We start from the raw sequence: 24,366 nt of genomic DNA on the forward strand, positions 1-24,366 counted from the left end.
ATGTGTGTATCTGTACTTCAACTGAAATACTGGTCACCCACTAATCTTTTTTTGTAGATTTTTAGCTGTAGGTTTTGTTTGCAATTTAGTTGCATTTTATATTGCCTTACAGTTTGCATTTGACCCTTGACAATTCTTTATCCAGCACAAACAGCAGCTTGGTCAGTAACAGGACAGACTGAGTCAAACAATTACTTTATTTATGTTCAGGTAAAAACATGAACCTGATGCAGTAAATTATTGCAGATCTTAGAAACCAGCACATGAACAATGAGGACAGGAGAGCGAGCGCACATCAGCACCTCCTCCTGGCCACAGACTGCAGTGCACACCACGGTTTGTTCCAAGCCAGCAGTGCAAAAATAAACTACAGCAAGAGGAAAAAAAGAAACAATAGAAAAAAAAATGCAAAAAAAAAACAAAAAAAAACAGACAATCCCACCTCAAACCGGGTGTGAAAACTGCATATAAACTTTATTTCATTTAACGAACTTTTTTTTCTTTTTTTTTCTTGAAATGCAATCTGGCCATGAAACCATAAAATAAGACCAGCCAATTCTTTTAAATGAATTTCTTGTGCTCAGCTACATTATGGGATTAAAGCCCGGCTTCATCAGCCAAGCTACTTCAGCAGGCCCGTCATTAAGACCTCAAGTCCCCAGAAGTCCAGCAGAGGCACACTACTATAACCATATAGGAGTCTATTTATCCAACTCAATGGATACATCTTTTCAACATGGAGCTGACACTCTATGTGAAATGTCGGCCAGAAAACAATTTCAAATTGGGTTAAAAAAACAACAAAAAAAACCAAAACAATAATAATAATTATAATAATAATAATAATATTATAATAAAGATACTACACTTCCAACACTACCCGCATTCAACCAACTGGAACTCTCTTACACGTTCAAAAACTCTTTCAAATAAAAAGGAGGGAAAAAGTAACACACAAGAGGAAAAAGAGAAATAAATGAAGTGGAATCAAAACGCAACAAGACTCCGGGGGTATAATACAGAACAGAGGGGAAACTGGGCAGGAGAGCACACAGCTATTCTATCAAATGTGTCGAATAAGCAAAATCTGCAAATGTTTGTCTGTACAAATGATCTTTGGAGCTATAGGAACCCTCGCCGGCTTGATGGATGCCCCCTCCCCAACAGGAACACACAGTGAAGATGTCATTCACCAGTAGAGAAAAAAAACATCCCTTTTTTTTCTTGATACATCAGACAGCAACGCAAGATTTAAAATGTCACCCAGGTTTTTCTCCTCTTTTTTTTCTCGCCTTGAACATCACTCAACTACTGATATATTTTAATAATCTGCTTTGAAGTGTTTACTTTTTTTAAACATTTCTTTAAAAAAAATGTTTTATTTTCTTTTTTTAAATCTGACGAGTCGCATAACACCCTTTCCTCCCGTCTAGGAGTCAAAAGGAAGTCTCTTATGTTCTATTGTTTAGTTTCTGCAAGCTGCTTTTCTTTAAACAAGTAGGCTGTACATATTTTGCCTCAATGTGGGTGTTTAAAAAAAAAAGAAAAGAAAAAAGGGGAAATGAAAGAGGAAGAGCAACTCTAAAGGAAGAAGTCACGATTTGTGTGGTTCTGCAGTGAGTTGATTGAAGGCCATTTTGAGTGTGAGGGTGCAGGAGGTGAGATCAAGACAGATGGAAAGACTGCTGGCCCTCGCGCGCAGCGATCAACAGTTTCTCGCGCATGATCTCGATGCTGGAGTAATCCGGCAGTTTCAGGTAGTTCACACACGTCATCACCGACGGGAGGAAGTCGTCTGGGTTCTCCGTCGACTCGAACGTCTTCCGAACGATGGTGAGGGGAGGGTTCAAACTCCGGAATCCTGAAAGGATACAAAGATGGAGGCCGCGTTATCTGAGAACATCTCTCTGAAAGCTGACACACCAAAAATCACACCAAACCCCAATGACTGAAACTGTTGCACACCTCCGACAGGAAGTCTGGGGCTCCCTGTGACGAACTGCAGGAAAAGTCTCTGCTGCTCCGCATCAAAACTGCTCAGCACCTCGAACAGGAACCGCACTGCACGGCTACAGACAAAAACGAGGACATTTCTGTCATTCGTACACAGGAATGCGAATTATAGTTTGTCTGATTATAATGCACGTTTGTGATTTCACATCTACTGGATAGTAAAGGCTGAAATACACTAAACCCCCAGTTTCACAGACAAGACTTAAGCTAGTCTTCGACTAAATATGCATGTTTGTGCTGTTTTAACTGAAAGCAACTTGCGCTGAAATCATAAAATATGTCAGTGCCATTGTCTCAAGATCACATCAGTAATGTAATTTTCTAAGGCACATTTATAAAAGCTACTTAAACATCCAAATTTAGGCTTAATCTAAGCCCTGTCTGTGGAACCAGTCCTATATGACTTATACAATCTAAATAGCTTTTGTAAATGAATGACACTATACAGGCTCAAGTCATTCCAAACGCAAGAAACACGCACAGAAAATTATGCCTGGTTGCTAGATAAATGACAAATGAATAAAAATAACAAACATGTCTGATATCCCCCAGACTGTAAATCTGGGCAGAAATATTCCAGTCTTTAGTACAGGCGTGACTATATACCTGTCATGTGTGTAGCCGTGGTCCGGTCTGCAGCACTCCATTAGTGTCTTTACATCCCAGGACTCTGACTTACTGCCACATAACAACTGATCCAGCTATAAAAGGAGAGCACATGCAAAATTAAAGAAACGTACATTTCCACTGCAAAACCACCAATTGAGGGGATAACGAAATGCATTTTTTACTATTTCCTAATATGGTCAATTTAGAAATAAAAGGCAATTTCTAACTGATTCCCTCAGATTTTAACTCTTTAAATGATGAGCCTCTTAAGACTTAACTGTAAATGCCCACTGCTATGATTGGAACATAATGTAAGAAATTTATTGTGCAGTTTAGACAGCGTTGATTATAAGTTTTGGTGAGCTTGCGCTCACAAAGTGAGTGACACTGGCGATTATAAACGGAGCATTCTCTGATCGCTTTCTGTATATAATTTAATCAATTTAAACAACGGATGATTTCTGTTACTAACAGGAACAGTGTGAGATTGTGTGTAACCATTTAGTCATAAGCAAGTTTGGTGGCAAAGAATGTCTGACTGCTCTAGGGGTGACCCCGAATAGTCGAAGATTCGATGCATCAATATGTAGAGCCTAATTCGACCACCGATCTCACAGTCGAATCTTTGCGGGTGTTATGAAACGGGGATCAGACCATTTTGACAATATGGGGGTGCTCAATGTCTAATTTCACACAGAACTACTGGTTTTGTATGGTTATATTAAGTTATATACAGCCTTTAATTATAATAATGCTGTAAAAAGAAACGTGAAACAAAAGAAGCGTGCTCCCTGTGACTTGATTCTGACTTTATTTCGTTTTTATTTATTTTTTATTATTTGAAATGTATATTCTTTTCTAATTTAATTCTGTAAATTAATGCTTTTTATTGATTTTCGTTGTGTCAATGTTGTGCTGCACTAAAAGCATGCTGGCACATTTTTAAGGTTTAATTTTCCAAAATGGGAAATGCAAATCCTGTCTGCAGTCAATGTGTTCTTTTCTTCTCTAGGCAGGTTTTTTTTAATGGTTTATTTATCAAAACATACTTTTATATATTTGTGTGGCGTTCTGTATTTCAATCACGGCTTTAAAATGTTATGAGAAAATGTTTTACGAAAGTTTATCCAGTTGGCAGGCAGTTTTGGTCGCTTTATTAAAAGTTATTTGCTGTGTGCAGTGTGTAAAAAAATAAATATAGTTTTACCCTGCTGACTACCTAGTGTCATGCCCCTCCCAACCCATTCACACACACACAGATGATTCGATTATCAGTCGACCATAGAGAGATTCGTCAATTCTGATTCCAATGTGTAAATCCTTAGTCGGGGACACCCCTAGACGGCACAAGAGTCCTTCATAGCAAAACCATCACAGATTAGGCATTTGAATTATCACGCTTGCTTTCATACCGCTGCATTATTGTTCGGCCAATATCTACGTTTTGGTTTCATCTGTTTTTGGATTAAGAGGACATTTTGATGTTTTATACAGTACTGGTACGCCAAAAGATCTCTCAATTCATGACCCCCTTTAAAATAGGTATGTGCGGCATATTTAGGAGGATCTATTGATAGAAATGCAAAATAATATAAATAACTATGTTTTCAGTGGTGTATCAAGACCTTACATAATGAACCATTATCATCTTATTACCTTAGAATGGACAGTTCTATCTCCATACAACGCGGGTGCCCTTACAGTGAAGTCACCATTTTGCACCGCCATGTTCCTACAGTAGCACTAAACCGACAAACTGCTCTACAGAGTGCTAGCTACTCTCTGCCGTCTCAGACGTTGACATCTTTGTTCTGTGTCAGCCATCATAGCTTCTCTATGTGCTTCGAAAGGGAGGAGTGAGCGGTTGCATTTCGCAACCGCACCACTAGATGCCGTAAGAATGTACACAGTGCACCTTTAAACTAAATGGATAAAATAAGTGAGAGCACTCACCTCTTCAGGATAGAAGTACTGCAGGTGTTGCAGAGGGAAAACAGACTCAAATCCTTCCCTAAATGACTCAAACTGCCGGGTGACACCCTCATTGAGTGTCCAGTAGACCACCAACTACAGAGAGAAGGAGCAAGACACAATGAAGTTAGAATGGTTTATTCAGACTACGCAAATGACGTGAAGTGTCATGTTAATTGGTCCCGTACTCTGAGGTATTCCTCCAGGTTGTGAATGGTGACTGGCACGTCTTTACCCCCTTTTTTCAACTCGATGTTTGGGAATCCAGGCAGAGTGAAGTCCAGCCCCAGATCTTCCACCGAGCAGCCGTTCATATTGAGACTCTCCAAGGCCTGCTGCAGGGTCTCACGCGTCTGACAAATACAGACAGTTACAATAAACAAAAGAACATTCTTGATCATTTGTATTTGTAATCACTGAAGTGTCCGTCATGTCTTTAAACTGAAGTGTCCGTCATGTCTGTTGTGTGTTTATGTAGCGGGGTCGGCGCTCACATGTGATCTGTCCAGCTCTATTCTCTTCTTCTGGCGGATGATGTCCTCCAAGTGCTGGATGGATTTGGCGACACCAGGATCAATGTTAACCAGGTCATGAGAGCTGATGGAGGACTCGTGCCTCAGCATCCATTTATAGAATGGCAAACCTAGAGGCAGGTCCAACTGGAGAGAAAAAAAAAAAATTAATTCACAAAATTGAACAATTTAATATTTATTTGTTGTGCAATTGGTGGGGTAAACCCAACAAAATTAAAATACAATTCATACAGATAGTTGCCACATTCACACTTTAAGTGTTATTATAATTAACCAAAACTATAAAAAGTAACAATTTTTGTTACTTTAAAATAAATGTAAACTGAAATAAAGCATTTTATTCTTTAATTTTGTTTTGTTTAACTTGATGTATTAAAAATACAGGAAAACTGAAATAAAAATGACAAAATTACTTAAATGTCAGCTAAAAAACAAAAACAAAACAGAACATATACTAAAATAAAACTGCTATTCTGGCCCTAGTGTGTATTCAAACCAAAAAATGTGTTCAGAGAATCAAGATTTTCACAATTAGATTAGAGCAAACATACCAATCTGAAGTCCATGATCGCTTTAGCCATGAGTTTCCCAAGAAACCGAAACTTCATCTTGATCTTGGCGATGTGAGCTGGTTTGGTAGTTCGTCCAAACGGTACAGCAAACAAACCCCTTGAACTGAACATATACTTGGTGCCCTCCTGACTCCCTGCTCCAAGACAGACAGTGTGTGGGAGGGAGAGAGCGAGACAGGGAGGCAGAGAAAAAAAAAAAACTTAGAACAGCAGTAAAAATGCTATTTGCATTAAACTGGAAACTGCTCAAATTTATTTTGACACATATATGACAGCTACCTTTAGGGTTGGAGAGAGTGACTTCCTCTCCTCTCCAAAGACCCAAATCAGCCCTCTGCAACTCCTGAGACACCAGAGCATAGAACTCTTGCGTAGGGCCGAGACCTGTTCCCACCTGAGACAGAGAGAAGACCGACATAACAACACTGACAGAAAAGTGGAATCCAAGCAGAAACACACACACTTGATTTTAAACCGTCCTTTAGGCTGTGTGCCCATCAAAGAGTTTTTTTCACGGGGCTGACATACTTTTCCAATAGATTTTAATGGGAGTGCCACATTTTTAGAATGGAATGAAACGAGGTGCTGAGCATCTATTTCACACTGAAGCTCTGATAGCTCTGCGTTTTTAGCGGTCACCTAGAGTTAAAGAAAGTTCAACTTTGAGTAAAACGCAGCGCTCATCACTGTTGCTTTTTACCCAGCCGTCCAATCACAGTGGAGGAAGGGCAGGACAACAAAGTGCTTGTACAACGTCAACAGATGACAACAAGCATAATAATGGAACAAAATGATTTAAAACAAGAGCCAGAGCAAATACTTAACATTGTATCAACATTTTTATATATAATCAATACAGAAAAAAAACATCTGTGAAATGAAATACTAGTAACACTTCCACGGATATTCTTTATCAAAGCAAGCAAAGCGTCAACTGGAAAAAAGTTACGCGGCCAAAACGCTTAAAGCTGAAAACAGGTTTCAGCTGGCTAAAAGTGCTGTGGTGGACACACGGCCTTAGGATGGACTGTAAGCACTGTTATTTTACAAGCACACACAATGGGTTTGTGTCTTATTATTTTAATGAAATTTAAAACTATATATATAAATGTGATTTGTTTCTTGTGGTTCAGACTAAACTAAACTAATCACACTAGAAATAAACTGATCACAATAAAACTAGTCAGATAAACATGTATATTGTATTTGGGACATGTGATTTGATAGATGTTTTAGGATAGAAACATGCACAACTGCTGCTGGCTGCACAAGTTTGAAAAATACAAAATTTCACTGAAGAATTGCATTATAAATGCGTTGGAATGATTTTGATGACAATCAGGTACACACTGCATTCTGCAGTATTTGAAATATAGTCAGGTCAGTCAGGTATAGTCAGTTTTCTCTTTCATACTCTACTCCGGGGCGTAGCCACAAGGGGTCATGGGTGGGCCTAGGCCCCATCATTTACATGTCCGCCTAGGGCTGGGCGATATGGCCCAAAAAAAAAAAATCCCCGATTTTTTGCCAAAAAATTCGAATTACGATTTTAATCGATTTTTTTTCCCCCTCCTACTTAAAATCAACCTGCATGACAAAGAAATTGTTCAAAACAAGTTTTAACTTTATCTTGTTTAGGCAAAATATTTGCGGCTTGGTAGAGTGCCTACCTGGGGTGCCAAACTTTCAGCATGTGAATAACCCAGAACATTCTACAGTATAAATGGGCACCATATCTTTTGCAATATACAGTATACATATCAAAGGTTTATTAATTGATATGCAGATCAAATTAACTTTTATTAACAACAGTAATGTGCAAAAAAGTATAGGAAAAATTGAAATGTTATGCTATTTAATAATATGCTTATGATATTATTAAATATAGATTACCATTGTTCTTCAATATTCTCGCACTGAACTGACCGACAGCTTCAGTTATTATAAAATGAGCTCTTTACTTGCTTTCTGTGTAATTTAGTTTTTCATGAGACTTGGTGACTTCGTACTTTTCTTCGTATATTAAGGAGTGTAAATGGCTAATAAATCAATACGTGCTCTTCTGCTGGTTATAGTGGTGGGCACTGCATATCTTTTTTTAATTAAAAATGCTTGTTTGCCACAAAATGGATTAAACATTAAAATAAAATAATATTTCTTTCACAAGACCCCTTTACACTTTTAGTTTTACAAACCATCACATTAAAAATACCATATTTTGGATATTTAGAGCTTTGAAGTGCTGGAAATAAGTGATGTAAGTGTACAAAACCATTTGAAAGTGCTTGAATTTCAATCTCAAAAGGTTGTACGAATCCTGAGATAAATAATGACAACAACATTAAATCCATGTGGTTTTACTACAGTAAATCATGGTGAATGTTGGTGATTTGTGACTGAAACCCCTGACCTTCGCTCATGTTGTCTCCACGTCAGCTCTGTTTGATCTGATATCTGTGGTTTATAACAGAATTCTGCGCCGAACGCTTCCACTAGATCACAGTAGCGCTGTTATTAATTCTGTGGTGAATTTAAACGCTCTCTCACTGGATCTCCAGCGCTGTGTATCGTGTCTGTCACGAGATCTGCCCGTGTATGAGCTCGCGCTGCGTTCATTGTCCGCGCAGCTCAAATGAGCGCAGTTCCGTTCAGACTTCAAACACACTTTGCAGCGGGGTATTGTTAATAGTTCTGTGAAATACTGAACCAATGACACTTGTTAGACGCTATCCTTGATGTTTGTGTATCTCTGTGGCAAACGTGCGGGGGAGGGCTGAGCCATTACGGGAGCCCAGAGGGAGTGTCGGCGGATTTTAAAGAAAAAAAACGATTTTCATTCACAAAAATCGACATGAAACTACAAACTCGAATTAATTTATAAAATCGATTTATCGCCCAGCCCTATGTCCGCCCCTCCTCAGATTTCCGATTGCTTAAAATAAAATAAAAAAACGTATTGAGGCACAGCGGCATGAACTTGTCAAGCACACATCCCTTTCTTCGCAGACATCGTTGGAAGTTTATAGTTTGGTTGGATATAATAGAAAGAAAGTAAAATAAGCAGCATATTACTAACGTTAACTAATGTTTAAGAGAGAGAGAGCCCGCACTTCTGTTGCATGCTCTTGGTTGCTCACTCAGAGTCAGGACACATGCCTCATTTTAATTAAAAGTTTTCATATAAAATATTGTAATAATCAAATAGTAAAAATATTGTAAGTGCAAGTAAAAACATGAACTGTTACACGACTTATGTATAACAAGTGGTTTCCTATATTATTACAATAAGTTTTCTGTGTGCAAACATCCGAAGCACGTGGCTAATTTTTGCCACATCCACCTTGTAAACCAAGCTTCAGAGAGCACGCGGACAGCCTATTGAATTGAGTTCTCTCACTAACGTCACACAAAATGATGACAAAATGCACGTATAGATAAGAACCCTTGTGAAATATGCTCGATTATGTATAAGTAAATTTAATTGAAAGAAAACATGTTTGTACCAGGTTGGATAGGAGCAGAACACTGCTGTATTTCTCCTCAATGTTAATCTAACAACAAAAGACTCACTGCTCTTGACTGGTTGAGCTCTGCTGGAGCAGCTCTAAATATTCACAGTGCTATTAAATTAAAGATAAAATATAATAGAGCAATAATAAGAACAGAGAAAGTAACAGTAGCTCAAATGCATTTTAAAAGGTATGAAAATAACTGAAGGAAATATCTATTTGAGTTAATGCATTTGATTCCTATTCTTTTGGTTCCTCTGCCAAATATTAGTAATAAATAAATAAAAAATAATGAAAATACAGGTATTGTACTAAAAATAAAAGGTGTTGGTGTCAAAAGTTCTGAAAAAAGTGGTACTGGAAACATTTTTAGACGAAACACTTAAAAAATAAAATTCTCATGACATCGTAGTCAAACTAGTCAGCATGTTTATAGTGAGCTACCATAATAACACATCCACAGAATTTGAAAGCCCTTTTGGTGCTAATGTTTGTAACTGTAACACAGTAATGTAAGAACACACAGAATGTATGTGTACGAACAATATGTTGGAAATGGACTGGCCAAGAATTAGTGTCTGTGTATTTTTTAGAAAGTATGTTTCCGGCCTAATCGTCAGTCATGCATACCTCGTTCTCGTATTGAATTTCCAGCATGGCTCTGGAACTCCCGAGATCTTGCATTACTGACTCCGCTTGCTTCAGGAGCTCATCGCGGTTTATCGTTCTCTACATGCACACACACACACACACACACAAAAAAAGATAATGTTAGACTCTAGTTTTTGAAAACATACCACTGCTATGGCAGATATGGAACAATTACAGCATGACAGGAATTTAAAAAGACCTTCTTCCTGTCAAGGCGTGGAGCGACACGGCTGTCTTGTGAGTCAGACTGGTTAATTTCAGGGTTGGTGTCGAGCAGGCGTTGCATGGCGCGATCACGGTCAAACGCGGTCACGTAGAAGAGCATCTGCCGTGTGTCAAACGGGAAGAAGAACGGACTAGAAGAGAGAAGATTAGAGGTGTAAAAGATACAGAACAGGAGACGCTGGGGGAAAAGGTTATGTCCACATGAGTGGAAATGGTAAGAGCAGGACTTTGCTGTACCAGGTTTTGCCGAGCTCAGTGAGCCAGGTGGGGATGTTTCCTGTCATGATGACCAGTGGATCCTGCAACTGTCTGTTGGCCTTTGCTGTCAGTTTACTGTTAATAAACTCACCAGTGGGAATGATCTCTTTACATGCAGCATTCTGGGACAGAGAGAAAAGGATAAATAGCTAAAACTGTAAATTTATATTTTTAAAATATAATTTTATTAACATTTTATAAGATATCGTAATGCATTTTTGTCCTGTAACTTAATTAAATACAATGCAAATTAATAATAATAATAATAATAATAATAATAACAACAACTGCTATAAACAATTAATTACATTTAATATCTAAAATAGACAAATATATACATACAAAAATAATATATAAAATGTCAATGCAAATAAAAAAAGATAGCGAAAACAAGGGTTTTTTTTTTGCTTCTGGGATAATGTATGAGAATTACACTGCTAGATTATGTATCATTACTGCAACTCTGTGCTTTAGTACTTATGGAAGTGTTTAAACATGGAGGTACTCACGTCGTACAGGTAGAACCAGTATCTACTGATGGAGTGCAAGACCCTCAGCAGCAGAATCACCTCCATGGAAGGGTCATCAAAACTGATGCCCTCCGGAGGGCCACAAATGAGGTATGACTCTAATGGGTTTGTCACACTAGGACACACACCCTCTGTAAGCAGACACACACAAAAAACACCGTAGTGAGATTCCAGTGCAGTTCCTTATAGAATTTTGTAGGTTATTGGTAAACTTTCCCTACCATGCCACAGTTCGTCTTGTTTTTTGGCATTTCGAGGAGAGGTTTTAGTGGGAGCCGTTTGTGCACGACCCCTCTTCCCTCCGACAGCATCTTTACAGCCCTCTTCATCCTCTCTGACTGGCTTATACCTTTAATATCCACACACATATATGCTTATTAACATACACTTTGAATACAAAAATAGGGCAGAGGTTAGAGACATTCTGTTTTCATAAAAATTGCCAAATAAATTAGTCACTGTGTAGTTTGTGAGAGAATGCCGTGCAAATTGTGTACCATATAGTGTGTGTTTTGGTCCAGATGCCAGCACGTCCCAGAGGGTTCGCTTCATCATCTGTGCTTTCTCGCTCTTCCTCAGCCTGTAAGCTAAACTGCCTGACGGCCTGATAAACGGTCATATTGTATGGCAGCAGGTGCTCTCCTATGTAGAACTGTAGCCTGTGACGTACACTCCCAGAATTCAAGAACTGGGCAGCCTTTGGAAAACGGTTAGAAATGCACAGTATTAATTTGGAGAAAAACAGCACTAGTTAACACTTTCAGTAGTGTACATTATGGCCATGTTCAAAATCAAACTTTATGAATACTATACAGTATATCCTTGCACAATGTTACTTTTATCCCCGATTTAAAAATAGTAAATTAAATTGTATGATCATGTCATTCAATTTTGTGTAAAAATATTTAGTATAATGTGTAGCGGTGACCCCGAATAGTCGAAGATCCGATACATCGATATGCGGAGCCGGATTCGACCACCGATCTCATAGTCGAATCTTCACGGGTGTTATGAAACGAGGCTCATACCATGTTGGCAATATGGGGGTGTGCTTGATATTTTAAAGACATGGCGCTGAGGTTTGCATGGTTTAGGACAACACAACTAACTTTTGTGTGTGTAATCTCATTGAGGTTTGCTCAATGAGATTACACACACAGGCAGTAGCATTTGTCGCCTGTCAGCGGCGACTCAGGAAGTTTTTTTTTAAATCCTGCTGCGCCACTTCAAGGTTTTATATTACATTTTATTAGGGCTGTCAAAGTTAACGCAATTTATTAACGCGCGTTAACGCAGCGTGCATTTTCTGTTTAGTCCATGGCATAGCCAGTAGTTGGAAAAAGTGAGAGCAGTCATAGACGCAAAGGATGCAACAGCAAACATTAATAGAGAAAGAAAAGGGTTGACATTAACATTACTATTCTAAACCAAAAGTGCATTGCCTACAAGCTACCACATTTTCTGTTGAACTTTTATTAGACTCCAGGTCTATGAGAAATAAAAGTGTGTTTTTTCACTAAGCACATTCTCTGCAGTCTGAGCGCGATGCCCTGAAGCTCACTCTCGCTCATTCTGAGGTAAATCATTAACACATCACCACTTACAGTAAACGTGTTTTATTGAACTTAATACATTACAATCGGCTAAAACCAATGCACAGGTTACTTTTCTGAACAAGCACGCTCCTGAGTCGGTGTTACTCACACTGTTAGTGAATCACGGCACAGTTCAGGCACGCACACACACACACACAAAATACCGGCAGTTCAACAGGGAACGCAGATCTCTTAAATGGGCCTCACTATATTCCTACTTGTGGAATATGGATCTTCTCCAGGTATGGTGTGGTTCTGGTGCGCTCAGGTCCGCATGACAGTTTTCACATTGCCAATTTTTCATACGAACTGTGCTCTGCTCTGAATTAAACTGCCATTGTAAAAACTCCCTTTATATTCTTAAAATGAGAGAAATCACTGCTTATTCTTAATTTTTACGTTTAGGCTTAAGAGACATGAACAATTTTTTTTGATAAAACATCTATGACCTTTGATACGTCTAGTCTTCATGCTTCAACCAAAAGTATGGTTTCACTAATAATAAATGTACATTTGCATAAAGCATGCATATTTGTCCATACCCATGTTGATTAGAGTATTAAAAACTCAATTTAAACTTAATTTAGAATAAATTTACAATTGCTAAAAATGTGCGATTCAATTGCGATTAATCACGATTAAATATTTTAATCGATTGACAGCCCTATATTTTATATTTCCCTCAAATCGTCAATGTACATAGATTTCACACTGTGCTACAAGATACACCGTCACCCATCGTGCAGCTCTTCTATCAGAAGTCGATTCAAAATTGAGCTTGCTTGTATATAATGTGCGCGTCCGGTTTGAGATACCTGAGATGCGGCGCTGAGCTTTGCGTCTGGTGTGTGACCCCCTTAAGGCATAATCAGCTTAAGAACGTGCATGTAAACGCACTCAGTGTTATTTATCAAAATGTTCTTTAATATATTTGTGTGACGTTCTGTATTTCGATCGCAGCTTTAAAATGTTATGAGAACATTTTACGAATGTTTATCTACCACATTACCTTTTATTTAAACCTAAATTAGAAACCGGCGTACTACACACAGTATACAGACTACATTGAAGAAGAAAAAAACGTCCATACCAAAGATTCATCAATCTCATCATCAGAACCATCATCATCACTGTCTTCATCCTCCTCCCTGATCCTTCCATACCCTGTGGAGACAGCAAAAATCAAACATCTCATCTGAGAACTCAGAAACCAGGGAACAGAGAATATAATTTTCACATTTTTCTGTTTATACCTCGAACCACGAGGTATCTCTCAATAGCCTGCACAAGGGCCAAGGGATCGATTTTGACCGGCCCGCCCTTCCACTGCTTGACATTGGTGCAGTCTGGGTGTCTTTGCAGCTGGCACTTAAGCTGATGGGTGTTAAAGAACTTAAGAGCTTGTGAACCCCTGCAAACACAAAAAAAAACAATTATCAAGAGATAAAAATATGTAAAAGCATTTTAATATTGTATTCTTAAATCACTCATTTTAAAGCAACTGATTTCCCCCCACTAAAGCCAGACTCACTATTTGTTATAAATAAATAACTTTTGGTTTGCAAACAAAAAAAATAAGCAGCATTGTTTTGCTGGACTTATATGGCCATATGTAACTGTCTGTTTAAAAGGGGGAATATATATACAGAAAATTATAAGAGTGTAAAGATTAATAAGTTAGTAGAATGTGAAGGTCAGAGATAAATGGAAGAATTTACAGCAACAAGAACTTTAAAGAAGATAGTCCAGGGGCATTACCTGCTTCCGTTGCCATTTCCACTGGGAAAGTCATGCACTTTAACAGGAAACTGTTCCATCTGACTAAGGCAGTTGTTCATCTTGTGCACCAGTGCTAGCAGTGGGCCATTCTCTGTTGGGTCCAGACGCCCAGGAGGTTCCTGCCCTGGTATCTAAATCACATAAAACAAACAATGATAACTATTTAAAAGAAAAAAGAAAAATGCTTTAAAATAAAAATATCAGCCCATGTGTCAAATACCTTTAGCGCTAAGAGAAAAGGGTAACACCAGAGCATTTTTAAAAAACATAGAAGCCTTACTGTCTCTTTCTATATATCATTCACACTGGAACAGAGAATGTATAAAAGCATGCAATATTCTGTTCTAATCATTTTGGCCACCACTATATTTGGAGGAAAGAAAGCGAAATGAGCAATGTGAAAGACAGGAAGCTGTATTTGTCTTTTCTAGGGCAAACATCACAGCAGTTGTCGTAGCCAAAGCCTTGTCGGCAACATTCTGACAAAGTGCAACATTGGTTCTGGCAAACAGAGATGGAGTCCCGGTTTGTGTTTTTTTTTGTGTGTATACCCCTCTCTTCTCCCCTATCACTTCCTGTCTCCTATCCATTTATCAATTAAAAGCAAAAAACCAAACCAAAACAAAAAACAATTGAAAGTCTGACTAACCGGGCAGCCGAAGAACACATGCAGGAACCTCTTGATTCTCTCGTCTCTACTGACAGTGTCCCGTTCGCTATTTGATGTAAGATACAACAACATCTGCTTCACAAGCCCACTGTGCTGGATCTCGAAGGAGGACACATCCGATTCTGATACAATACTGCTTATCTCCTCTAGACACTCTACACCGCTGTCAACCTGAAATGCACATGAAAACAGTTTGAGAGAACAAAAACTTTCCACTGGATGACAAAAATAAACAAACATGTAATTCTTTCTAAACTGTACACATTAAAAAGTGATCAACAGCATCATAAAGCATTATCCCATGCAAATGGTTTCAGTGGTAATACATTAACTTCAGCAGCATGACAGAACTGGCATATTAACTGCTCTATAAATGCTAACTTCGTGTCCGGGGTTACCTGCGAGTTCAGCTGTTCTGTGGCAGAGCAGAGTCTTTGCAGGACATTTAGTGCAGGGTTGCTTCCATCCACGCTTTCAGAATTAAAGTAACGCTCCACAAACTTACTGGCTTGCTCCTTTATCCAAGACTTTATCTTATCCCTGAAAGACAAAAAAAAACATTTAACTACAAATGCCAAAAGAACTGGTCGAAAATAGACTATGTAACCAAGAGACTTGGGAACAAGTGTGACCGACTAACTAAATGACTTTTATCTGTACTTTAATGCATTACAGTAATTTAATAGTCAACTGCAGTACTTCAGTGAATATTTTATGTTTCATACAGCTGTTAGATAAAGAATTGTTTACATCATGTATTGGGCAATTTTTGACTTGAACAAAAATTGCTTATAATTTCTTTTGACTTGAACAATTACCTGTAAACTCTTTTTTTTTTTTTTTTTAAGTACACTGTACATTGTTTGGAGTAATTAATTTAAAGTGCCCCTATTATCGGTCCCTCCAGATTTTCATGACTCCATGATCACTGAATAAAATGTTTTAAAAGTCACATTTTTGTTTTGAATCCTGCGTAATTTGTCATTTAACTACAAAATGATTGCAAAAATTAACAAGTGAATGAAATTAATGGTTATCTAATTTAGTTATCCCTAATATAATTAAAGTTGGAATACATTATTTTCACAAGGATACAGATGTTGCACACGATGTAAGAGAGTGAAACAGCGCAAGCGAACTTCTCACCTGTCATCTTACATAAATTCCAAGGACTGGGCGAAGCGATTAAGAAACATGGATACATGACAGAAAAAGTATGATATGCTTGTTAGTACTAAACAGAATTATTAAAAGTGCAGTATACCACGTAAGAGAACTCAATTCTGGCTGGCTGTGCCTGTCAGCGCGTGAGTACCAAACTATTTTCTCTTTCTAGGCTTATTGCACTTGAGCGGTCAAATACACACAATTGTTAAAATATTGGTGGTTATGTTTTAAACAGGTACTTCAGCGGTGGAAAGATGAATCTGTATTTAAACTGGGTCATTAATGTAGTAGAAATGTGAAATTATTTTTGAATTTGGTGCCTTCTAGACTGAGAAAAGACAGAAAATGTATTTTTGTCTCATGGGGTGAAAGACTATAATTCCCAGAATGCTTTGCTGCCCTGTGAGGCCACTCCCAAAGTCACCGCTACTGGATTACTGTGTCTGAGTTAGAGAACAGACACTACAATTAAATACTGAACGTGTCTGTTCAATATAACGATCGAGTTGCCGCTTGAGTCTCACAGCACTAACTCAGATTAGGAGTAAGATAACATTTAACGTCATAAATGAGCTGTTGAGCTCTCGTGATTAGGGATGTTAACCGATGACCGTTTGACCGATGGTTGACCATATCAACGTTAACCGATCAAAGTTGTCGGTTAAAAAAAGTGATCTCTAAATTAGGCTACTATAGACAGTGGACTAAACGCTACTACAGTTAGCCGTCTCATTCCAAAATCTTTTTGTGTGAAGTGAACAAATCCCTCACACTCAATTTTTCATAACTTGCCTGTTTTTACTTAATAAACCAATAAAAACATTTGGCACGAAGTCACAGCGTTTGGGTTTGCGCGCTCACAAGGTTTGCAAAAAGTAAACAGACTAAAACACTCGAGGTTAGAGCCAGGGCAGACGATACAAAGGGCAGTGCATTCCGCATAAGATGGGCATACATTTGGAAATATATTACATCTACATTTCAGTGGAACACAGCAAGTGTCTGTGTGAACTTGAATGATTAGCAACACATCAAAACTCACTGATCCCAGTTCAGACATTAATGAACACTGTTACTCACTGTTTGTGGTGGTACTGTTGAATCCGTATAGTAAAGCCTGTGCTGCTGACATCCACTAATAAACTGACTCCTTTCTCTACTAATTCTCTGGGTGGGCAAAGCAGGGGAAGGGGCGGTAACCTTTTCTGGTATGACGTCATAACAGGAGAATTCAAGATCAGCTCGTCTGAGCTCTCATTTTCTCAAAGGCAGAGAAAGACAGCCAGATCTCGTTTTATACTGATCAAAATTTCTAGCGACTTAGGGACAACATTCAGGCTAGGGGAACTCATATTAATGTTGAAAAACCTCATAAAACAAATATTTCATGCCATGGGACCTTTAAAATTTAATTCGGTTTGGGCATTTTTATTCCGATTGAGGTGTTTATATGGAGCTATAGACTGTATAAAAATGTGCTATACATGGCACTTTAAAAACCAGATAGCTTATTTATAGTTCGATTATGGATATTTCACGTCATGTTCGAATGCATTTTTGAATATCAAATAAAAAGTGACAGCCCTAATTCAGGTGGAAAAGAGGTACATGTGAGTGGTTTAACCTCAATTTTATGAAGCAATGCGAATGCTTTGCTTGCCTTCTAGAGGGGACATGCCGTTAAAGGTGCACTATGCAACTTTCTGTCCACTCGAGTTCGCCTATTCAAAACAAAGGCATAGTTTGATGATGCCAAGTTTCAGCGCAGCATCTGGGGACATGTGGTCTTCACCACACAGCCGGTGGAAAATAGGACTTAGGCAGAATGTTCATGAATGCGGTTATCAACGTTACTGTAGTATGAAGCAGAGCATGACCGAGTGTTGTGGAGCTGAGCATGACTGCTGGAGCGATTGTTACACAAACAACCGCCTTGTGAGAAATGGGACTTTTATTATGACGGGACGGAACACAGTCGCCGGGCCCCCGCACTATTTCCGCTTTTCCAGTCATTGGTTGGTTAGAATGCAAGACCACTTTAAAATGAAAATTCTGTCATCCTTTACTCACCCTCAAGTTGTTTCAAACCTGTATTCATTTCTTTCTTCAGCTGAACACAAGGGACAATATTTTGAAGAATGTCAGTAACCAATCAGTTAACTGGAGCCATTGACTTCCATAGTAGGGGAAAAAAGTAGGGGAAAAAATACTATGGAAGTCAATGGTTCTAGTTAACTGACAGGTTTGAAACAGCTTGAGGGTTAGTAAAGGATAACAGAATTTTCATTTTAAAGTGAACTATCCCTTTAAGAATGTGTATTGAGAAGCAGCCATAATAGAGGCACTTTAAAGAAATGTCATAACCCCATTTAAAACACAAAAGATTAAAATAGTGTAAATATTAGAAAAAATGAGCTGCAAACATCTGTTATCAATCTACTTATTTACATACAATCCTGAGCAATAGAATTAAAAAGTATCATAACCACAACACAAATAAAACCTGTAGCTTTACCTGTTGTTTGAAACAGAGTCCTTAGGCGGCACTCGTGCCAGTCCACTGACCCCTGCAGTGCGTGAGGGCTCTGAGTTGGCACTGTTTGTCTGAGTCCCCAGCTTTCCCCAGGTCTTGGGATTCAAACTGGCCAGGAAAGAGGACTTGGGGGATTGTGTGGTTGTTGGACTCTTAGCTGTGGAGAAGATACTCAAAGTAGTAAGAGGTATTATAATGTAACACTCGAAACATAACGATGCCAAAAATGAGATAAATCCACAAGGCAGTTAAAACTGTATGAATGTCACTGCATTAAAGCTACACTATATAACTTTTGGTCCTCTAGCAGTTGAGCATAAAACTAAGTTATTTCAAGAGAAACATTGTTTTTGTAATTACGCGAGTTATGCTTCAGCTCTGCTATTCTGCTCAGATGAATCTGATGGCTTGAGGTTCACCGCCTTACCCATGGTTACCGATAATCACCCTATCAGTGTGAAAGTCACTATCAAAATCAAAACTTTCCAAATAAGGAAAGATGTATGTCCGAAAAATGTCTCAGCAGGTAAGTAGCTCATATGCGTTTTGACTTTGCTTTTTAAAATAATGTCACGCAAGTTGACATGTTGGTAAGGCTATTTATAGTCAAATAGATCCAGGCAGTAACTGGGTTAGAGATAACCAACATAAACAGTTTTATTGCAAATGTGATGTCATGCAAACTATGTTGATTCACGTTTTAGTAAACATGCTTTTGTATTCCTTTTAAATTCCAAACATTTTTCAGTTAAAGGGTCAAATGTTGTAGCTTCAGGCTACTTCCACTGCATAAAATAGTAGCTTGGATAGAGTATTAGCCTGACCTTCTTTCATTTATTTACAGATATGAAGTAACAAGCACAGATGAATGATGAATGTATGCAGTTTCCAGCAACTCCAAATTATAACTCATTATAGGCTTACCATAGTGATTTAGAATAAGGCACGAAAAAAAAAAAAAACCTGTTTGGAAGATGTCTTTTGTTGTTAACTCCACATATGTAAATTTTACTTTTTCCCAAAATGGTGACAAATAAACATGCTATATCAGCTTTCGGGAGCCAGATATGACATGCAGATATGCATAACAGATACAGTGCAGCTTTAAATAACTATAAATATATTAAAATATCAAATACATTCTGGGGCCAACATTTCAACACAAGTAGTGCTACATACCCTGATTATCCACTTTGTCATCGTCTCTGGGTGGGGAGTACTTGGGACGCCTAGGCCCTCTTTTAGGAAGGCGTTTTCTTTTCAGAACATCGCTCAACCTACTAGAGAACAGAGGAATCTTTTTTTTAAACTTTAATGGCAATACATTACCAGTTACCAGGCCTGCAAAATCTAGAGCAGTAAGGCCGTATGTCCAGCAAAGCGTTTTTAACCAGCTGAAAACACTAGGCGCTCTGCTGAAAATGCCTCGCTGTGAGCGCTTGAGAGCGTTTTGGCAGGCAGTGTTTTTCTAATTCAGTTGAGACTTTGCTTGTTATGATACAGAAAATCTGCGGAAGTGTTACTAAATTTACAGGTAGTTTGTTTCTGTATTGATTCTATATAAAATTGCAGATACAATGTAAAGTATTTGCTCTGGCTCTTATTTTAAATAATTTTGTTCCGTTATTATTGCTTGTTGTCATCTGTTGACGACACGCAGAATGTGGGAGCTGGTCTGTGTTGTATTTGTCCCGCCCCTCCTCCACTGTGATTGGACGGCTGGGTGAAAAAGTGACAGTGATGAGCGCTGCGTTTTACTTAAAGTTGAACTTTCTTCAACTCTCGGCGACCAGTAAAAATTGCTGAGCACTCAGCGCTTGAGCGTAAAATACTCACTGAGTGCCTGGTTGCGCTCCAGGTGTTCTATAAACGCAGCGCTTCCATTGAAAATAATTGAAAACGGCAGCCAGCTGTGTGAAAAAACGCTTTGGTGGACACACGGCCTAAGGGTGCATGTCAGAGTGGCTCTATACCCTTGTGGACTGAGGTCCAGGGAGTCATCCATGCTGTGCTGGAAACTGGGGGAGCCCAAGTCTGGTGTGACATTAGAGGCAGCTGTAGTGGATGCTGTGGTGATGGTGGTGGTGCAAAGACTAGCTGTGCCGCTGGTGCACGCTCTCGGAGGGCTGGTGAGGAACACCTCGGACTCAGCTAGGTTCTTAACCTGGTGCATCACACCTAAACAGAACAAGAGAAACAAAACACCAGTGTTGGGAGTAATGTATTACTATAAACAAATATTTTTTTCATAGTGATTACAACATTGGAGAAGACATTTTGTAATCCTGTCAAAGCTATTTTATACTGTAGAGTAACTTATAGAACTTTGGTGTAAAATGTATTTATAGAAAAAAAAACACAAAAAAGTACAGTACCTTCTCGCCTAAAATAAACACTGAATACATCTGGTAGCTTCTGCATGAGGATCTCGGCCATCTGCAGAGAGCCCACAACAATCTTCAGGTCCTGACTGGACAGCATGGAAGCTATGTGACTACAGACAGAAGACACACATTTGCACATATTAGTTCAGAATTAGTTAGCCCTCAAACCAAACAAGCACTCGTACAAGCTTAAATTTACATTATATACACATAAAAGTCTGGGCCTGGTTGCATGAAAGCCCTAAAGAGTTAAGAAAACCCTTAGGTATAATATTTTGGGTATCCTAAGTGAAACGTGTTGCTAGAAAAAGCACACAGAAAGTGGTGAATCTAGGACACCAGACGCATCATTCAGTGAATAATCACCAAACCACCAAACATGCATTTTGTTGATGTGTGAGTGCAATACAATAACGAGTTGGAAATATATAATGTAATTTAATTAAAAACTATGCAAGTGACATGGCAGGATTTTGAACATCATCTGGTCAGGTGTCGTAGCTGGACTTTTTAAAGCATAAAAACAATGTGCCCGAGGATATTCTCCATAACTCCGTAATTTCATAACTATCACTTCTCCATTGCCGTGTTCTTCCAGAGACTATCGCAAAATGCTTCGAATAAACACTTAGTTGGGGGGGCCAGCTAAGACGTTTGTTGCAACACTCTTAAAGAAATCCCCTGCCTCAGGGATATTATTTTGAGCTCCACATTATACTATAAGAGACTTTCCTTCAATAAACAATTCCATTAAAAAAAAATAGATTTTCGGATTATGATTTCATATTTCAGGCTTTACAGAGTTAAGGGGAAGTTAAATTTCCTGCATTATACAAAAGATCTTTATGTGAAGATCTATATAAGAATCTATATTAGATGTGAAGATCTGCCTGCAATTTGATTTCGTCCGGCAACTCTGTCTGGAAACCCGTGAATTAATTTCTACTGCTTGTTACACTTTTGCGGGAACCAATCCACCTGGCACGCTATTGGTGCGTTTAACACAATGACATATAGAGAAATGATGGGTAGTTCCCCATTAACCATGCCTCTTGTGGTCTGATTAGTTAAGGACTATCCAATTGCATACGGAGTTATTCGAATAATGCCAGTTGACCACACCTCTTGTGGTCTGATTGGTTAAGGACTATCCAGTTGCATACGGAGTTATTCGAATAATGCCAGTTGACCACACCTCTTGTGGTCTGATTGGTTAAGGACTATCCAATTGCATACGGAGTTATTCGAATAATGCTATTTGATCACGCCTCTTGAGCAGTAGAAAATAAAGAGCAGACTACCCAGACCAACGTTCAATTTTAAATTGGTAATAGCCAGACAAGATCTATATGTCATTACCACAAAATATAAGCAAAGCTAACTTTTTGTTTTAAAAAAAAAATCTTGATTCATATTGTGTGATGTAAAATCCCTTGGATCATGATATTTTGGTTCAATTCTCAAACTAGGCTCTTCAGTCACTTACTGACCTAGACACAGCATGGTTGCGCAGTACGTCTTTAAGCAGCTCTGCATCTGCAAAGTAAATGATACGGAGGATGGCTCTAAGGCACTTGTGTCTGACAGCAGGCCCGGCTGAGGAGCTGTACACCTCATAAAGAACCCCAAACAGAGTCTTTATGAAGCACTTGGCCAGCTCAGGGTCCTCTTTCATCAGCTGAGCGCGTGCATCCTCTCGCCGCACCTCCAAGTGCCCTCCTGTGAAGACAGACACGGTTTTACTCCCTTTTCTGTTTTACAATATTCACACTAAATATCTTATTTAATTTGGCTAGCCAACCAAAAACCAGTCCCAACTTTCCATGTCGTTTGTTGAGACACATGACTATGCTTTGTACATGAAGTGAATTTAAAACACAGCAGAGCAAAGCCAAGACAGGGGTCTACAAACACAGCGTTTTGAGTGGTGAGTGGGTTCTAACTTAAACACCTCTGATTGCATTCCGGAGATTAAAAAGCTTGATCTCGGTGAGAAATGTAACCAATGTCTATGATTTCTATGTCCATGATACATTTCTCACCGCTGCAAAACATTCCACGTCTCCAGAGCGCAAACTCAAATGCAATGTTTGTCAAATCTGTTTCCCAATAATATTATACTATTACAAGATCAGCTAGTAAATGCAGAATTACAAGTTCAGGGTCCTTACATTTGAATTTGACCTTGTGATGTTATCCCTGTTATAATTTTTTAATTAAAAAAAAAATTGTGACCAAACATTAATTGGCGGACCCCCTGAAGTAGCGCCGCAGATCTCCGGTGGAAGACCCATGATTTAAGAGGTTAGAGGATAACATTAGATGTTTGAATGCTTATGAGTTTACAACATGTTACAAAAGACGAACACGTTTCTCTGTTCTTACAAAATAAATAAGTTTTTTGTTATGCATAAGAGTATAGTAAAATATATACATTTAAACATGAGTAGTATAACATTCATGCGAGAGATATACAATGCAAATTACATTTAAAAAGTTTATTACATTTGTTTAGTTGATTTTTTTCTCTCTCCATTTCTCTCTCATTATATTACAATAAAATAAAACAAATTAAAGCATCAGACAAGACAAGTCCAGTCAACTTTATTTATTTAGCGCTTTTACAATGACAATTGTTACAAAGCAGCTTTACAGTTTTAAACAGGACAATTGATTAAGCTGTACAGTCGTTCTGGAGAAAACGGTGATCCTATCAGCTCATTTCAATTTAATGACATTTCATTTTAGGGTGAACTAACCCTTTAAGACCCAATACATTTATTTTATTTGGATATGTAGTTGAATAACTCGTATTGAAATTTTAGTGTCCTCAACTGAGCAAGCCAACCCAAAGGCGACAGTGGCAAGGAACTCCACCAGGGCATGATGGAGAAAAATAAACTTTGGGAGAAACCAGGCTCAGTCGGGGTGCCAGTTCTCCTCTGGTCTATTAACAAACAGTCTATGATTATTATTCTGGCAACCTTACAGGTTAGAAATCATATTAGATCTAAATATTTAAAAATTCTAGTTATCACGCAAGAGAAGAGTTTATTTAGGATGACGCGCCAATTACACAAGAATATGAATATTTGAAGGATCAGAGTAATCAGTGTTAGTAGTGATGAAGCGTAGACATTTTAATGTATTTTAATAACGACAAATGTTTCTCATGGTTGTATGATTTTTAATTTTCTAATAAAATTCATCACTATTTGACATTAAGTGGTAACATTTTAATTCATATTGATTTAATAAACTATCTGCAATTAAAGGTGCACTATGTAAAACATTTTCAGTAAAATATCTCAAAACTACCAGGCCAGTGTTATAGATTTTGTTCAGTTAAGTACTTACAATATCTTAA

The 24,366-nt window shown here is 38.3% G+C and overlaps 1 protein-coding gene across 8 annotated transcripts in view; it reads right to left on the reverse strand.

The window, feature by feature from the left end:
- Positions 1-179: 179 nt before the first annotated feature.
- trip12 (thyroid hormone receptor interactor 12) overlaps positions 180-24,366 on the reverse strand; it is a 71,156-nt gene continuing 46,969 nt past the window's right edge. For 5 of the 8 annotated variants that reach the window (XM_067419470.1, XM_067419474.1, XM_067419467.1 and 2 more), the window contains 24 exons: positions 22,490-22,718; positions 20,991-21,109; positions 20,589-20,793; positions 19,795-19,895; positions 18,598-18,772; positions 15,314-15,455; positions 14,895-15,086; positions 14,225-14,376; positions 13,720-13,877; positions 13,557-13,630; positions 11,369-11,568; positions 11,093-11,220; positions 10,851-11,002; positions 10,321-10,463; positions 10,058-10,214; positions 9,838-9,936; positions 5,978-6,092; positions 5,678-5,835; positions 5,088-5,252; positions 4,782-4,946; positions 4,576-4,689; positions 2,620-2,714; positions 1,966-2,069; positions 180-1,861 (listed from right to left, as the gene is read on the reverse strand). In XM_067419470.1, coding sequence (XP_067275571.1) covers positions 1,665-1,861; positions 1,966-2,069; positions 2,620-2,714; positions 4,576-4,689; positions 4,782-4,946; positions 5,088-5,252; positions 5,678-5,835; positions 5,978-6,092; positions 9,838-9,936; positions 10,058-10,214; positions 10,321-10,463; positions 10,851-11,002; positions 11,093-11,220; positions 11,369-11,568; positions 13,557-13,630; positions 13,720-13,877; positions 14,225-14,376; positions 14,895-15,086; positions 15,314-15,455; positions 18,598-18,772; positions 19,795-19,895; positions 20,589-20,793; positions 20,991-21,109; positions 22,490-22,718 — 3,539 coding nt within the window. In that variant the 3' untranslated portion in view covers positions 180-1,664. The remainder of the gene's footprint in view (positions 1,862-1,965; positions 2,070-2,619; positions 2,715-4,575; positions 4,690-4,781; positions 4,947-5,087; positions 5,253-5,677; positions 5,836-5,977; positions 6,093-9,837; positions 9,937-10,057; positions 10,215-10,320; positions 10,464-10,850; positions 11,003-11,092; positions 11,221-11,368; positions 11,569-13,556; positions 13,631-13,719; positions 13,878-14,224; positions 14,377-14,894; positions 15,087-15,313; positions 15,456-18,597; positions 18,773-19,794; positions 19,896-20,588; positions 20,794-20,990; positions 21,110-22,489; positions 22,719-24,366) is intronic. The other 3 variants (XM_067419475.1, XM_067419472.1, XM_067419473.1) reach the window with 2 other exon arrangements.

The sequence above is a fragment of the Pseudorasbora parva genome, chromosome 16 (assembly GCF_024679245.1).
Source record: "Pseudorasbora parva isolate DD20220531a chromosome 16, ASM2467924v1, whole genome shotgun sequence".
Classification (NCBI taxonomy): domain Eukaryota; kingdom Metazoa; phylum Chordata; class Actinopteri; order Cypriniformes; family Gobionidae; genus Pseudorasbora; species Pseudorasbora parva.